This window comes from Leptinotarsa decemlineata, unplaced genomic scaffold, assembly GCF_025532065.1.
Source record: "Leptinotarsa decemlineata unplaced genomic scaffold, Ldec_3_MD MMD2_tig00078422_RagTag_RagTag, whole genome shotgun sequence".
Classification (NCBI taxonomy): domain Eukaryota; kingdom Metazoa; phylum Arthropoda; class Insecta; order Coleoptera; family Chrysomelidae; genus Leptinotarsa; species Leptinotarsa decemlineata.
The window spans coordinates 11,488,392-11,504,596 of NW_027412747.1; the positions used below are offsets into that span (position 1 = coordinate 11,488,392).

At 37.1% G+C, this 16,205-nt stretch overlaps 1 protein-coding gene across 1 annotated transcript; it reads right to left on the reverse strand.

The window, feature by feature from the left end:
• Nucleotides 1-3,241: 3,241 nt before the first annotated feature.
• Nucleotides 3,242-12,143, reverse strand: LOC111512521 (beta-1,3-galactosyltransferase 1). The gene is made up of 2 exons (XM_074186432.1): nucleotides 12,113-12,143; nucleotides 3,242-5,114 (listed from the first exon to the last, which is right to left on the reverse strand). The coding sequence occupies exon 2, from the start codon at nucleotides 5,110-5,112 to the stop codon at nucleotides 4,027-4,029; it is 1,086 nt and encodes a 361-aa protein (XP_074042533.1). The 5' UTR covers nucleotides 5,113-5,114; nucleotides 12,113-12,143; the 3' UTR covers nucleotides 3,242-4,026.
• Nucleotides 12,144-16,205: the final 4,062 nt, after the last annotated feature.

Genomic DNA, 16,205 nt, shown 5'->3' on the forward strand with positions numbered 1-16,205 from the left:
GGCAGAAATCTTAGCCGCACAGATGCAGAAGGCTGTCATTCTTGGCTCACTGCGTTTGCTCAGGGCACATGATTCTCGGACCCAATGATCACTTACCCCACGGTGTGGGGAGTGGTCATTGGTTGATTATGCTGGCGCGCCCTCCCGAATGTATCGGGGCTTCGGGGGATAGGGCCTGACCAGCGCACACTACGGTGAAAAAAAAAAAAAAAAAAAAAAAATTATAGAAGGATTATGGAGTTGTAGACTAATAATTTAAACCAATGGCTCATATATGTAGAGAATCTTCTGAAATAGTTGATTTTATAAGCTATTGTTTTGATAACTTGATTAGCATGTTCCTGTCAATAGCTGTCAATAGTTACACCCAAGTACACGAATTTGTTTCTCTTCTCTATATTACTCTATGTTTTCCTAATAACATCCATTTTGTTTTATTAACGTTCACCTTCAGCAGATTTGCAATATCTATATTCAAAATAAAATCTATATTATCATATGTTAGCTCATATGATGGCTCACATTAACAAAACTTATCTAGTTCAGGTTTCAAGAAATGTTCGCACGAATAAATTTTGTCAGGGTTGTCTGTTTGGACAACGTGGCCAACCGTGGACATTTTGAGTTTAATCATTCAGCGCCATGTGCACACTTATGGACATTTTGTACGTGAGTTTTGCGTATTTGTCGACTTTGCTGCCTTGGAGAACATCAGAGATAGAGGCTACAGTTTATACTTTTCCGGTTTTATTTTTAAAATTCATTGAATTAACACAATTTCTACTGATGTTAGCTCTCCATCAGTGAGACCACGTTGAACCATTTCTGAATAACTGAACTCGTTTCAGTGTTTCCAAAATCATACAAAATCATACAATTTGATAATGGCGTTGAATAATTTTCAAATTGATTCCAACAAGTAGAGTAGGTATCGTCAGGGAAATAGGTATCGTCACAAACGAAGTAGTAATCAGAACCTTCGATTGAACATTCGTGGGTTGTCGCCTGCTCGATAGGGATTGGAAGTGACGAGAGTTGAGAATACGCTGAAAATATTTCAGCTTCGAAATTGAAATCGATCTGATCCCTTGAAATTCACTAAAATCTGAAAAACTAGTCGGATACCTATTGTTCCTCAATGACGTGTGCTGAGACATCACAAAGGTATGGAGAGCTGGAATAAGTGACAGGAAAGTGCGCCACGTGACTGGGTGGTCTGTGTCGCCACAATGTTCTGAGATACAGAAGCGTGTGCATTGATTAGCTGGCAAGGTGCGTGAAAATAGGCCTTTTCGTCACAATTTTTTGTGGGCATGCGTCAGTATCAGCCATCTTTTTCGTACTGTTTTTTGTAAACAACCATGTTAAAGAGCCCATAATTCATGTTTTAAAAATTAAAATATGAACTGAAGTTTAATAATTGTGAAAAAAGTTAAAAAAACGTAGTATGTCAAAATAATCAGAAAAAAATTTTTATACTCCATTATAATTATGTTATCAATAAAACGGTGTTGTTATGGAGTATTCAAAAGTGATACACGATACAAATCATTCAAAACCAACACATAGGTACTATTTCATAAATTTTCCAAAGCCTTGTCTTGGATATCGCAAAAAAAATAATCAAATTATCAAACAAATTACATATTAAAGCATGTGCCAAATGTGAATTATAGGTGAAAAATTGTGGCAGGAGTGACCGAGGCTTCAAATCTAATCAATTTGGAAAAATAGGTGAGTAGTTCTGAAAAAGGTCAATGAAACGTACTTTCTCCACAGTGCTTGGATTTCTTCACAAGAGAGGAAATTTTGGATGGACATGAAAAACCGACGTGTTCAAGTTGCAAGGAAAGAAGAAAATGCACAAAGTCTCTATCGATCCATAAGTTTCCCCGTATTTTAGTCATTCATTTTAAAACATTTTCTCTAACAGAAATATTTAGAGGCAAGTTGAATGTTGCCATCGAATTTCCTGTAGATGGATTATATATGAACAATTATGCAGCAGAAAATGTGACTCCTTGTCGTTATAATCTATATGCTTTCAGAATCACAGTGGGTCTACCTACAGCGGATATTATACAACATTCTGCAGTTATCCTTATACTGGCACGTGGCACGAATACAATGTTTCACACGTGTCACCAATTTCACCAAAATTGCTTGTGAGTGGAGATGCATACATCCTCTTTTATGAAAAGGAGGAAACAAGTTCGCACCTTTGAGCGTTTTGAAATGTTATTTTTGTACTGTTGTTTCTAATGTTATAATGAATTAGATGTTACTTATTCAATCCAAGTTACAATTGTTACAACGAATGTTATATATTTTTCTCCACATAAAGTGACTTTCGTTCAACATTCATTATCATTCAATAACAAATAAATGAGAAGCGTCATATTTTGCCGCTTGGAAGTTGAAATTAATTTCTTTCTATTCTTTTCGCGAGCAAAGGATGATTTGCTGCATTTGCAACATAATCTGGTAATCTTTTAACTGCCCATGAAATGGCGTCGTAAATGTATGTCAATATGATTTCATGCTTTTCCTTGTTTGTTATCCGATTTATAGAACCTATAATGTCAATAGGCCTTTTCATCACAATTTTTTTTTTGTGCGCATGCGTCAGTATCAGCCATCTTTTTGGTACTGTTTTTTGTAAACAACCATGTTAAAGAGCCCGCAACTCATGTTTTAAAAATTATAATATAAATTGAAGTTTATTAATTGTAAAAAAAGTTAAAAAAAAAGTAGTAAGTCAAAATAATCAGAAAAAGATTTTTAGACTCCATTATAATTATGTTGTCTGTATGAAAAGGAACAACAAAACGGTTGTTATCGAGTATGAAAAAGTGATACACGATACAAATCATTCAAAACCAACACATACTATTTTATGAATTTTCCAAAGCCTTGTCTTGAATATCGCAAAAAAAATAATCAAATCATCAAGCAAATTACGTATTAAAGCATTTGCAAAATGTGAATTATGGGTGAAAAAATGTGGCAGGAGTGCCGAGGCTTTAAATCTATTGATGATGTTACCAATGATACTTATATTTCCTTACTACATTTTATTGAAGAAAGTGGTCCAACTGAACAAAACCCTGATCCTTTGAGCTATCAGCAATTTCAACATACGTACATTATTCCTTATTGCATTTTTGACTGTAAATTTCATAAATTTCATATATATTATGTTGTATTGAATATTTCCCTCTAATGAAAATGACTAAACATATTCAATTCACTATTTATATATTTGTCTAATTAATAATGTCATATGTACAGCCTCAAAATATTAATGGCTCGATTTATTTATCAGTTCCATAAGTAATACTCTTGTCAATTGAAATATATTTTCTGTTACATCAAATAAATTGACATTATTAATAAGAATAAAACTGTAAATATAATTTTTTTTATATGTTTTTAGATAGTAAACGAATGCTGATACCTAACCTCTCAATCACCTCACTTTTTTCCTTTTTAAGGACGCCCATGACGTTTTAAACACCTTTTTAATTGCTCACATTAAGAGCCTCAACTGAATTATAAGCAAGTGAAGCACCATCAATGTTTTTTTCCAATATTTTATTTGTTTGTAGAGATAATATTCCTTGCCCAGCCATTGTTAATTAAAACAGTACGAATGTTTTAAACTACCGACATTTCAATATGACAGCTACGCTTGCGCTGGTGTTATGATGAAAAGGCCTATTTGAGTACGCTACGTGACAATTTGGTACACTCCGATTGGTTCACCGCTGGGTGACAGGACACCACGTGATAATTTGGTGTGCTTCGGTTGACTGGGTGATCTCTCTGCTTTGTGTGGCGAACTGAGAGGCAACTTGACTGGTGTGATGACGTCACAGTCTGCCTGAATAAGGACTACTTCGAGTGTCCCGTAAATCATCAATTGAAATTTGATGTGTTATATTTGTTTCCAAAATAAATTGGGAATTTTGTCATATCACGTCTATAAATAAACTTATACATGAGATATTGATTATTGGACCACGTTCATTTTTCACAATTGGTAACATCATGCAGTTTTTTCCATAAGTCATACTGTTGGTCACTATTAACGTTGTGTATACTTATTTTCTTCTGGATAACACAAGGTTCAAATGATATCTGTGTATTTAGAAATTCTGGAGCATTTACTCTTTCGATTTTCAAATCATTCGCAACAATGCCTGTCACAAACACGTCCTCCAATTTGACATATGTATAATTCAACGATGCTTTGTGAAGTTCTTCGGACATTTGTGCTGGGAATAAATAAGCAGGGCCAGTAGTGAAATTTGGAAATATTGACGGCTCATATTGCTGCGGAGATATATAATACCTAGAATGTTTGTCCCTAACAGGCTCCCATTTACTGACCAATCGACCATAAATTGCTCTTCGTTCAGGTTTATGTTTTGCGATGAAGGCAAGAAGACGTGAAACATTGATAAACATGTCGTCATCTGTTTTGAGTACGAATTGAGCTTTCGAACAAAAATTGTTCACCCATTCCAACATTGATATAGTTTTGAGTGTGAGATTGTCGTAAGTGTCGATGAAATTTCCTCTGATAATGTCACCGAAAATTTCTTGTTCCTGTTCTATTTTGCCATTAAGCGTTTGATCCGATGTGGCGCCCAATAAGAAAGCTATGGCTATGTCTTTTCTTAAAGCGAAATTGCCCCACGTTTCTCTCACTGCTACTCGGGCACTGTCGTGACTGGGGGCTGAGGTCACGGCAATCAGTAGCTTCAGATTTTTGCCTGAATTGGGACATATTTGAGAATTTAGGTCTATGTAACCGGCTTCATAGATTACGTCAGTTGTTATTCCACCATTCAGATCTATTTCCTGCCAATTGCTACTGTTGGAAGTACTGTTCACGGTGTTGGGGGAAAATGGGAGAGTAGACACTTCCAAAGTTTTATGAACGTGTGAAGTGGTCGGATGTTTCTTCTCGAATAGACTGGCACTACTTGCCGTTAGGTCAAGCTGATTGAAGTTGAGGTATGAGATGCACAGGAAGAGAGATAACAGAGCTATGGCAAATATGACGAAATGCTTAAAACGCACCTGAGGTAGCGATGACATCACCATACCTGAAACAGACAAAATATTTCACAATTAAACAAGTTAAGAAGACTAGAGAAGAGTACCTATTGTATTTGACCTTTATACATACTGAAAAACATTTTGTGGGGAATATGTACCCAAATCAACGGTACATATTCCCCCATGCGTACCGGTTGGAATAGTACAATAGTTGTTATCTGATAAATAGGCGTAAGATTTGGATTGTAGAAAAAGTTTGGAGAATGTATCAGTTCCTTGGGAATTGTGTTATTAAATGGGATGCGAGAGGTTTCGCCAGTATCCAAGCAGGGGTGGTTCGTATAACCAGGTAAAGTGGGCCGTGTTTGTGAAACTAATAATCCGGTCTCCCGAGAACTAAATGACTGGTGACGAATCCAAGAAATAAAAAATTATTGAGGAAACAAGAGGGTGGCAGCATTGCCTTTAGGAAGACCGCTCCTAATATGGCAAAATCGTAGTTCATTAGTTTTGATATGATTATTTTAGTTTTTTGATAGATTCCCAAAAAATTGGCACACATGCCTACCGGTGATCGACGCCGATCACCGGTTGGCATGTGTGCCAGTTCCCGTATCCACATGTGGTTCACTATTGGAATTTGAACGACCGGTATAAAATCGGCCGTCCAAAATCGGTGTGTGTGCATTTAGCGTTACGCTAGTTGCACACACACCGATTTAGGACGGCCGACTTTATACTGGTCGTCCAAATTCCAATAGTGAACCACATGTGGGAACGGGACCTGGCACACACGCCGACCGGTGATCGTCGCCGGTAAAATACCGGTGAGCAGCCGTCCAGTGCCACTGTATCGCCGGCAGTACCGGGAAGTAGTGGCGTACATGACTGAATACACTCTTGCATACTCACCTGTTTTTTACCGACCATTCGAGTCTCGAATGCTCGGTGAAATTGTAGTTACTACGCATTAACTTCGTTTTGGTAGTGCGTGCTAATTACGACAACAAAGCAACTGATTGTTTGACCGATAAAAATCCGGTAAGTGTGCAAGCACCCGCTACCAATAAAATATCGGCCGATTTTATACCGGTCGTCCAAATTCCAATAGTGAACCACATGTGGGAACGGTACCTGGCACACATGCCGACCGGTGATCGTTGCCGGTAAAATACCGGTGAGCAGCCGTCCAGTGCCACTGTATCGCCGGCAGTACCGGGAAGTAGTGGCGTACATGACTGAATACACTCTTGCATACTCACCCGTTTTTTACCGACCATTCCAATTTCGACTTCTCGCTGAAATTGTAGTTACTACATAAATTTCACTAGTTCGGACTTCCATTGTCTAATGTAAAAAATAATTTGAAATCCCTGAAAAAATATTTAAAAAAACAAATAACTGAAAAAATAACAATTATATTGAGCAAAAATAACCTGAAATGAAATAATAGTGAAATAAAATATAAGTAAAAATGGAACGAATGAACAAAAAATAAAGAAATATAAATGATAATAAAAATAAAAAGTTAAGTGATTCCAAGCCACGTTAGTTCACGACGTTTCGATTGTTAGTATCTACAATCGTCTTCGGGTGATGACTGGACTGATTCCTCCGAGAGATGACTATTTATGGGTCGTTCGAGTACTTTCACTTACCCCCGCTTTCAACTTTTTCCGCTTCACTGGTTCAGTGAGAGATGACCGTTTGGCGGGAGTTGGCCATTATCCGCTTGATGATAGGTTTCCATATGTTGCGTATCTCTACGCTAGCTTGGCTAAATACGTTGTTGGACAGCATGTATGCGGCTTCCTTGAATTTTCTCCTTAACCAATGTTCCTCTCTGTGTATGATCTCAGCTTGGGACCACTCGATGTTGAGTTGATGAGTCCAAATATGGTCTGCTATTCCTGATTTGCTGGTTTCCCCTGTGCTCGACAATGAGAACATTCGATGGCCTCTTAGTTTCACCAATATAGGATTTTTCGCATTCACAGGGTATCCGGTAATTCTTGCAATTCTTGGAATCGCAGTCCGCGTTTGGTGGCCTGGTTTTCGTGAGGTTTCTACGGATAGTGTTATCGGATCTGAAGCAGGTTCTGATGTTGTACTTGGAACCGATTCTTCTTATCCTCTCCGATAATCCTCTAATGTAGGGAAGCGCAAGCACTGGTTGTGACGGCTTCTCTTCCTTGCGAGGCTCCTGCTGTCTTTTAGATGAAGTCTTTTCTACCATCGCTTTGGAGTAGTCATTCCGTCTTGATGATTCATCTTTTAGTCGATTGATGGTGGTTGAATTCGTGGTTCAGATACTGCCCCGTGAGAGTGGGTTTCGGTATACAGATGTTTCCCACTTAGTGTCGGTACTCTTCACCAAAACGTCTAAGAATGGCAAAACATTGTGGATTTCCTTCTCCATTGTGAAAGTGATGGAAGGTCTCATGCTGTTGATGTGTTTCAGGAAGGCGTCTAGTTCAGTATTCCTATGGTTCCATATTATGAAGGTGTCTCAACCATACTCGAGGTTTCTTGAGGGCTTCTTCAATGGCTAGAGTTTCAAACCACTCCATATATATGTTGGCTATGACTGGTTAAAGTGGCGATCCCATTGGCAGTCCCTCATCTTGTGTAAAGAATTCGTCCTTCAGTTGAAAATAACAGTTTCGTACACATCATCCTAGTAATTCCATAATTACTTCTATAGGTAGATTCGTTCTCTCTCGGGCTGCGATTCCAAGAATTGCATTTACCGGATACCCTGTGAATGCGGAAAATTCTATATTGGTGAAACTAAGAGGCCATTGAATGTTCGCATTGCTGAGCACAAGAAACACACACAGCAAGGGGAAATCAGCAAATCTGAAATAGCAGACTAAGCTGAGATCATACACAGAGAGAAACATTGGTTAAGGAGAAAATTCAAGGGAGCCGCATACATGCTGTCCAACAACGTATTCAGCCAAGTTAGCGTAGAGATACGCAACATATGGAAACCCATCATCAAGCGAAAAATGGCCAACTCCCGCCAAACGGTCATCTCCCACTGAACCAGTGAAGCGGAAAAAATGGAAAGCGGGAATAAGTGAAAGTACTCGAATGACCCATAAATAGTCATCTCTCGGAGGAATCACTCTAGTCGTCACCCGAAGACGATTGTAGATACTAACAATCGAAACGTCGTGAACTAACGTGACTTGGAATCTCTTAACTTTTTATTTATACTTTCATTTATATTTCTTTATTTTTTGTTCAATCGTTTTATTTTTACTTGTATTTTATTTCACTATTATTTCATTTCGGGTTATTTTTACTTAATATAATTGTTATTTTTTCAGCTATTTTTTTTTTCAAATATTGTTTCAGGGATTCCAAATCATTTTATATATTAGACAATGAAAGTCCGAACTAGTGAAATTCATCATGAAACATTGTCAATCACCTTCAAACAAATAGTTACTACGTATTAACTTAGTTTTTTTGGTAGTGCGTGCTAATTACGGTGACCGGTAAAAATCCGGTGAGTTTGCAAGCACCCGCTACCAATAAAATATCGGCCGATTTTATACTGGCCGTCCAAAATCAGTGTGTGTGCAATTAGCCTTACTGTTTTTTATGCGTTTTGAACGCACTATAGTGTTTTTTTGTCTATTCTGCTGCGCAAGTCAAGGTTCGTATTAAACTAAGAGAGTCTGTTATAATGTCATAATTCTTTATAGAGTTTTCAGTTTAAGGTTTTTACAAGTGGTTGTATATTTTCCACACAATTTCCAATCAATATAACAACATAATCCATTATAACATCGGCATGAAGCCTGCAGAGGGAGAACAGTCTACGAATTTAGCGGTTAACGCAGGATCCAAAATGTAAAAAAGGTCAATTCAATGTCGGTTTTATGATTCGAATCAGTGAGTTTGAAAGCGTATTCGATAATAGTCAACCTAGCAAATTTTACGACTGAACTTTTGGTTGTTGAACGTGGAAAGTACAGTTTCAACTTGAGCGCTAGAAGATATGGATGGACAGCCGATAGAAGGTTGTTTCTATGAAAGATTCCAATAAGTATTTGGTGAAGCTTGTTTTGAAAATGAAAGGACGTTGTCTATATAGTGGTAGGGATACCCTTAAGATCATAAATCATCAATGATAGTTCAGTTCATTATTATTCGTTTGTTAAAAAGTAATATTGAATGAAGCAAAATATGATTTCTATATGAAATTTTTCAGAAACTATACTGAGAATTCTATTATTTTTCACTGAAAGAATTGTTTCCTAACCCTAAACATGAATATTTATTGGTAAATGATTATTTTGTTGAAGTGGAGTTAGTTGAAATTTTCCCACTCTGATATAGAGAATATGTATGAAAGTGAACACCGTTCGAAGCCACGCATTATCGGTGTCGGTTCATTGACGAATCCCCTATCTGCCCAATCGCGGAGGTTTGGTTGGGTTAGGTTGGGTTAGGTCCAAAGTCAGTGGGTGTATTCGACCCTCCACCGCTACCTGCAAGAGTTTATTGTAGCTCACACCTATTCACACGCGACCAAATAAACCCAGCTTCTTAACGACATGGTGAGTGGTCTTTCAGCGGGGTAGGTACAAAATAAGTGCTCTGATGTTTCATCATTTTCAAAACAAAGGCGGCACACACCGTCTTCCGACAGTCCGAGTCTCTGCATAATATGATGATTCAAATAACAGTGACCTGTAAGAAGGCCTGTTAGATATCGTTAGATTACTTCCTTCCTTTCTTTGGAAGATTCCCTCATCCCCCTTTTTTTGTATCAAGATGGAGTAGTAGAAAACCAAAAACTTTCTTTCCCAAAAATTAATCACTCCTAAAAATATAACCCCTTCAATTATAATAAGATTCCTCTTGGCTGGGATTAAATCAAATAGGTGAATGAATGTCATTACGATGTCATCGATGACATAAGTAGATCAAGCTTATTCCGTGACATAAAAAATCGTAGTTCATGAATGAATTGTGTGTGTTTTCTATAATGTTATCCAATTTGGTACTGGAGAGCCTTGGGGTAAGTGTCTTAAGGCGAAACATCGGTGTATACCAGTGAGGGTGACAGTGTTCCATGTAAGTGCAATTTATTACCATTCATTCAAAGTAGAACTCATCTGAATGATATCTGATTTTTATTCCACAACGAATGTTTGAAATACAAACTTAGTAGAGAATAGTTTCTTCTGTATAATTCAGTTTTCATATAGAAGTATTTGTTTCGAAAGAATTTTTTTCTTTCGTGTAATTCAATGTTTATATGAAAGTAGCTGTTTCAGGAGGACTTTCTTTCAGTTTGTGTCTGAAAGTTACTTCTTTGTATGATCTACACAACCATGTATAGAGTTACTTATTTTCAAATTGATTACTTCCTTCCTTTCTTTGGAAGATTCCCTCAGCCCCTTTTTTTGTATCAAGATGGAGTAGTGGAAAGCCAAAAACTTTCTTTCCCAAAAATTAATCACTCCTAAAAATATAAGCCATTCAATTCAAAAAAAGTGTTTTTATTATTTTTAGCCTACACATCAGTCAGTGGTCATGATATCGATATGTAATTGTAAACATTAGGAAGACATGATAAATGACAAAGGATGGTTCAATAAACGATGTAACAAAATAAAACTGATAAATGCGAAGCAGAGTATGCCAAATGCAGAAAAAGTTTGAGAGGGTCATTCAGTCAGAGCTAAAGTTGGTCCATTTTTCATACACTTTGATAGTGCTTGTTATCTGAAATATCAGAATGAGACTTCGAAACTGCGTATTTGACGTTAGTTTGGATGTCACGGGAAATATGCGATTATAAGTATAACATCATTTAAGCAGACTTAAGTAATTCAGTACGTTTTGTCTGATTAATGATATGGTATATTTCAATCGGAAGAAAGACTTTATGTGTAGTGAAATGAGAGGTAACAGAGTTCAGAGATGAGTTTTATGATAAGTTATTATTAGGAATATTGAGTACGATTCAATGATAGAAAGGGCACAAAATTCAAACTTGAATTAAACTTGATTATGTAAAATCTGTTTTGGATTGAAAGTCAAGGTACGGCACTTTGTAATGAGTATGACTTCTCTGAAAATCAGGAATGTCTTCTTCTTCTTCTCTTTTTTTTTGGTCTTTGCTTCCTTTCGGCGCAGTAGGAATGGATGGCACCATACCTAATTTCAGTTACATAAGCGATCATTGGATCCGACAATCATGTGCATTGAGCAGATGAAATGAGCCATACCCCTCATTTTTCTGGCCAAGATTCTCATTGCAGCAAGCCGGTGTAATCTTGACATTCGAAAGAGGAGATGTTATAATTTCATCAAGGCCTCCCACCATTATTCAATTACAGAAGCAAACAAAAAAATAGTGGAAACATTCAGAGCTGATTTACGTGAATCTCATGTATTCTTGTGCACTGAACTCGTATTTGATTTCAATTTCTCCATCACACACAATTTTTTTACAGTATTATGACATCAATTATATATTTTAACAAAATAGGGAAAATTTGATGAATGAAAATAGAAAATCCTGTTTTTCATTTGGTTAGGATTTTCACTTGGAAAGATATTAAATGACTAGTTTTTTTATATGCTTAGCTGGGTAACGGAAAAACAGATTTTAAACAGAAACAGATTTTCTACTTAGTGTCACGATTGGGACACCCATCAACATCTTCCTGATTCTTTGAAGTTTTTTTCGGTCCTGATATCATCATTATGCTATCTGAGTTCTTTCCCAACAATTTCAATCACCAGATCTGGCGATGTTTGTACCGGAAAAAAATATAGAAACGTATATACTGAACGAATGAACTGTCTCCTAGGTGTAGTGTGTTGGAAGTGCTTCCAAAAGATTGATGTCTTACCAGAAGTTTCTATTCTACTTCGTAAGTGAAAACGTATGTTTTCATTCGACTCTGATTATTAAAATAATTTCTGCGCCTCTGCTTAAATTTGATTCTGAAAGTTTTACTGCACTATCTATAACTCACATGTGAATAAGATAAAACATGAATTCCAGACTCACCTCAATGAAGCAATGAATCACACACATGAATGAACTGATCCTCATTTCCTGTGATTACCGATTATCCGCTCCCCTCGTTATCGATTTTGATAAGGTGCACAAAAAAATCGATGATTAAATATCGACAGATTGAATGTAATCACCTTCAAACAAGCCACTACTTGCGTATTCAGCACAAGTTTTGGATTGTTTGAAAAATATCTCTTGAACTTTTGGAATTTTGAAAGTTTTCGTGTGTAATATAAGAAAAAGAATAATTGCAATTTATTCAAAAAGTACATCTAAAAATACAACAATATATAAGTTCCGGCTATTAAATAACGAGACTGGTTTTAAAATAGGGTTTTATTATAAAAATTATTCTACATTTGAATGCTCCCCTTCAATAAAGTCCCCTTGCCTAGCCACATATAGTCTATCCATTCCCAATTGGAACGGCAATAAAAAGATGAGTACAGTCATAAACATTTCTTGCCTGTGGCCCCTAGTCGCCCAGATAATTAGTAAACGTGCTATCAAATGTAGTTGAGGAGTGAAAGCTCGGCTAGCTGGACTGGCTGGATACTAATTTTTTGTCGTTTCACAATATTTCTTTATCAGTGCCGTGTGTTCGTGGGGTTAGGTGAGGTAGTGAGTGGTTTTGCAAACCGATTTTTGAATACTTTTTCCAGAGATCAATTACCCTAACACCAAACTGATATTTTTGCACTCGACGCGCGTTTCGCTAACAAGGTTAGCATCTTCATGAGAAGCAAATTGATACTGAATCTATAGACAAGTGTTAGCTGTTTATATACTTAAATATACAAATTAATTTGTCAACAATAGATATGGCTTTCTGGAGACCTTTTGTGACAAATGATAACATTACATGTGAGGAATCTGTGTCAATCGACAGGGATCCGGAATTTGAAAATAAGGACTTACATGTTCAAATTCAGCGAGTAATTTTAAATATTCATTAATGCTTGAAGAAGGAAAACTGTCACTCTTCACAGAATGCTATTGTGAATAGAATATGCGAGTTAACGAAACTATCTCGTTCGACAGTTCTTCGAGTTATTGAAATAGGGGATGTCATTGACCATGCAATGAAACGAAAACAAAGGAATAAAAAATTCGCAAACGTTGATGGTGCTACAAAAGATGTCATTCGACGAACAATTTATGGTATATACCAAAAAAATGAAGTACCAACCTTGGAAATAATTTGGTATGAATTACTCGACTATCACGATTACAATTACAAATCTTCAGAAACTCTACGAAGTGTCTTATTGTCTTATTGTCTTGTGGTTTCAAATATAAAAAATTGAACAAATGGATGGTCATAATGGAATCGACACGCATTGTTCAACTCCGACAAGAATATTTGAGGCGAATGAAAAGCTACCGAGAATCCAGTAGACATATAATCTACCTCGACGAAACTTGGTTTGACACCCATGATGTTGTCAAATATGGCTGGGTAGACGAAACCAAGTATTGTACTTTGAACACACCTTCTTCAAGGGGAAAACGAAAAATTTTGCATGCCGGGAATAAAAGTGGTTTCCTACCTAACGCTTTCCTTCTGTCGGCCAAAAATTTAAAAGATTCGTCTCCTGATTACCACGAAGATATGACTGCGACTTTATTCGAAACCTGATTCAGTGAGCAGCTTCTCTCAAATAACCAAACTCGGTTATTGTTATGGATAACGCTTCGTATCATTCTCGGTTATCGACTACAATACCATACAATAACACAAAAAAAGCAGATATTGTTGATTTCATGCGAAAACATGACATGGAAATACCCGAAAAGATTCCAACGAAAAAGGTATTACTGGCGACCATAAAACAACGTAATTTCAAAAAAGAGTATATTATTGATTCGATATCTGAAACACGTGGTCATATTCTCTCACGTTTGCCTCCATACTATTGTGTGTTCGATCCAATCGAAATGGTTTGGGCCACAATGAAAGAAAGCTTGCGGAAATGTAATCAGTCACCGACTTTGAATGTTGTAGTGCTTGACAATATGAGGCGAGTGGTGAATGAAGTAGGTAATAGTGATGTGTGGAAGAACTGTGTGGCCCACGTTATAAAAGAAGAGAACAAATATTATGTGCAAAGTTCCATAAATCCCATCGTTATTCAACTCGATGATGATTCCACCTTATCCGAATATAGCGAAGAAAAATTTTGATTTTTCTAGCAATTTTGTTGGCCTCTATTATTTTGTAAATATATGTTTGATTCGGTGTGATTATTTGTGTTTTCTTTGTATTTTAGAGTTTTCGACTCGGAAATCAACTACCTTAAATTTCCAAGTTTTTCATAATTACCCGTGGTGGAAAAATTCAGTTGAGATAACATTTTCATGTGGTGATCAATTGCTATGATTGTAAGAATAAGTAACTGAAAAACTACCACTGAAAAATATTATGCCAACGCCTATGTCGGCATATTATTTTTTGCTGTTCCAATTGGTATTGGAAATACTATACCTTTTCATACGTTTTTCTCATTGATCGAAGCGGTGTTGAAAATCTTTTTTGGAGCCTTAAGGAGCTCTGCCGTTGTTTGTTTTTCAACTCGGGCCGTTTATTACGAACTCTTTTTCGCAGTGTTGCCAAAACTGACAAATAGTATGTTCAACCCTCTGGAACCCATTCAGTCATCACGAAACTGTTAATGTCGAAAAAAAAACGATCAACATTGCCCTGAATGTTGATTTAGACATCCTTGACCTCTCGGCCTTCACCAAAGCGCTTACACCACCTAAAACACGCGCTCGAGATAGAGAATTGTCTCCATAGGCCTCTTGCAACAATTTATAGCACTCAGTCGGAGGTTTTTTTTTTATTTTAACGAGAAATTTGCGAGTGATACTTTGCTCCTGTTTTCCGTTGCAAATGGTTTTTGGCACGAGAAAAAACACGTCCTTTTCAAACCGCTACTTCACAAATACTATAATAGTGACGAAAGCGTGTTCTGGTACGTGAATAGAGATACCCAACGCACTACTCGTTTTTTTCCACACCCCTCTAGGGCGCCCTCTAAGCACGCAGACTCGTTATTTGATAGCTGAACCTCGTATTAACTCTAGTTACGATGTCATCCCTCAACCCTATCAATGACAACGGACGCTTTGAATGGATGCATGAGCTAGGGATAGCCTACGAGATAAGTAAGATCGCGCGAAAAGGTTACATAGCGGGAATGCATGCATGCTCTGTGGTGATAAACACATCCGGAACATGACGCCTTATTTACCCAAAATTTTAGGTATTACGTATCTTATCTTCGGCGACAGGGATATATCTCCCCTCACCACTCTGATGAAGTGGTGTAAGTGACAGTTCTACCACCCGTTGGCACGACTGGAGAGGAGACCCGCATCATGCCACCATTGGAGTTCATCAAAGCACATAAGGTCCTGCAGCCACAAGAAGTAGCTTGTTTGGATGCAGAGGTTCAAGGTTTTCTTACAGAAGAGGCTGACGTCTGGCGAATTAACACCTCCGTGTACAGTACCGTTCAATTGCTTTCAGAATCTGAAACATGAAATTCCGGCCTTGCGGCTCGGAAAATTAAATGGAAAATTCAGAGGTAAACACGTGCCTGTTCAACTCTTCGGTTTTTCCTGCAATCTGTGGGTAAACCCTCCCGTAAAAAGGTCATTTTTTCTCGTTATTCAAAGTTTATTCGTTTATAATTGAATTCCGTAGTACATTAGTCATCAGTCTCAAGCATCTGAGTGTATAAAGTGAATTTGTTGATTTACACGGTGCAATTTAACAGTAAAAAACAATAGACTCATTCAGGGGCAAAAAAGTTTAAGTTTTTTGCTACTTACTCTGCGGTCAACCTGGTAAAAAGGAACGATGCCAATCTGCTCAAAATGTGCGTCAGCAATAACCAGCAAGACCCCAGGTTTGCCATGCTGTGGTTCTTGCGAAAAGTACTTCTACGGAAAATGTGTCGACCTGAGAAAAGAGAACCAGAAGATCAGTTCGATGAACATTCTTGAACAAAGTCAATCAAAGATGAAAACATTCAATACTAAATACGATAACATTTCAGAATCAGTAAATTTTTGTAGT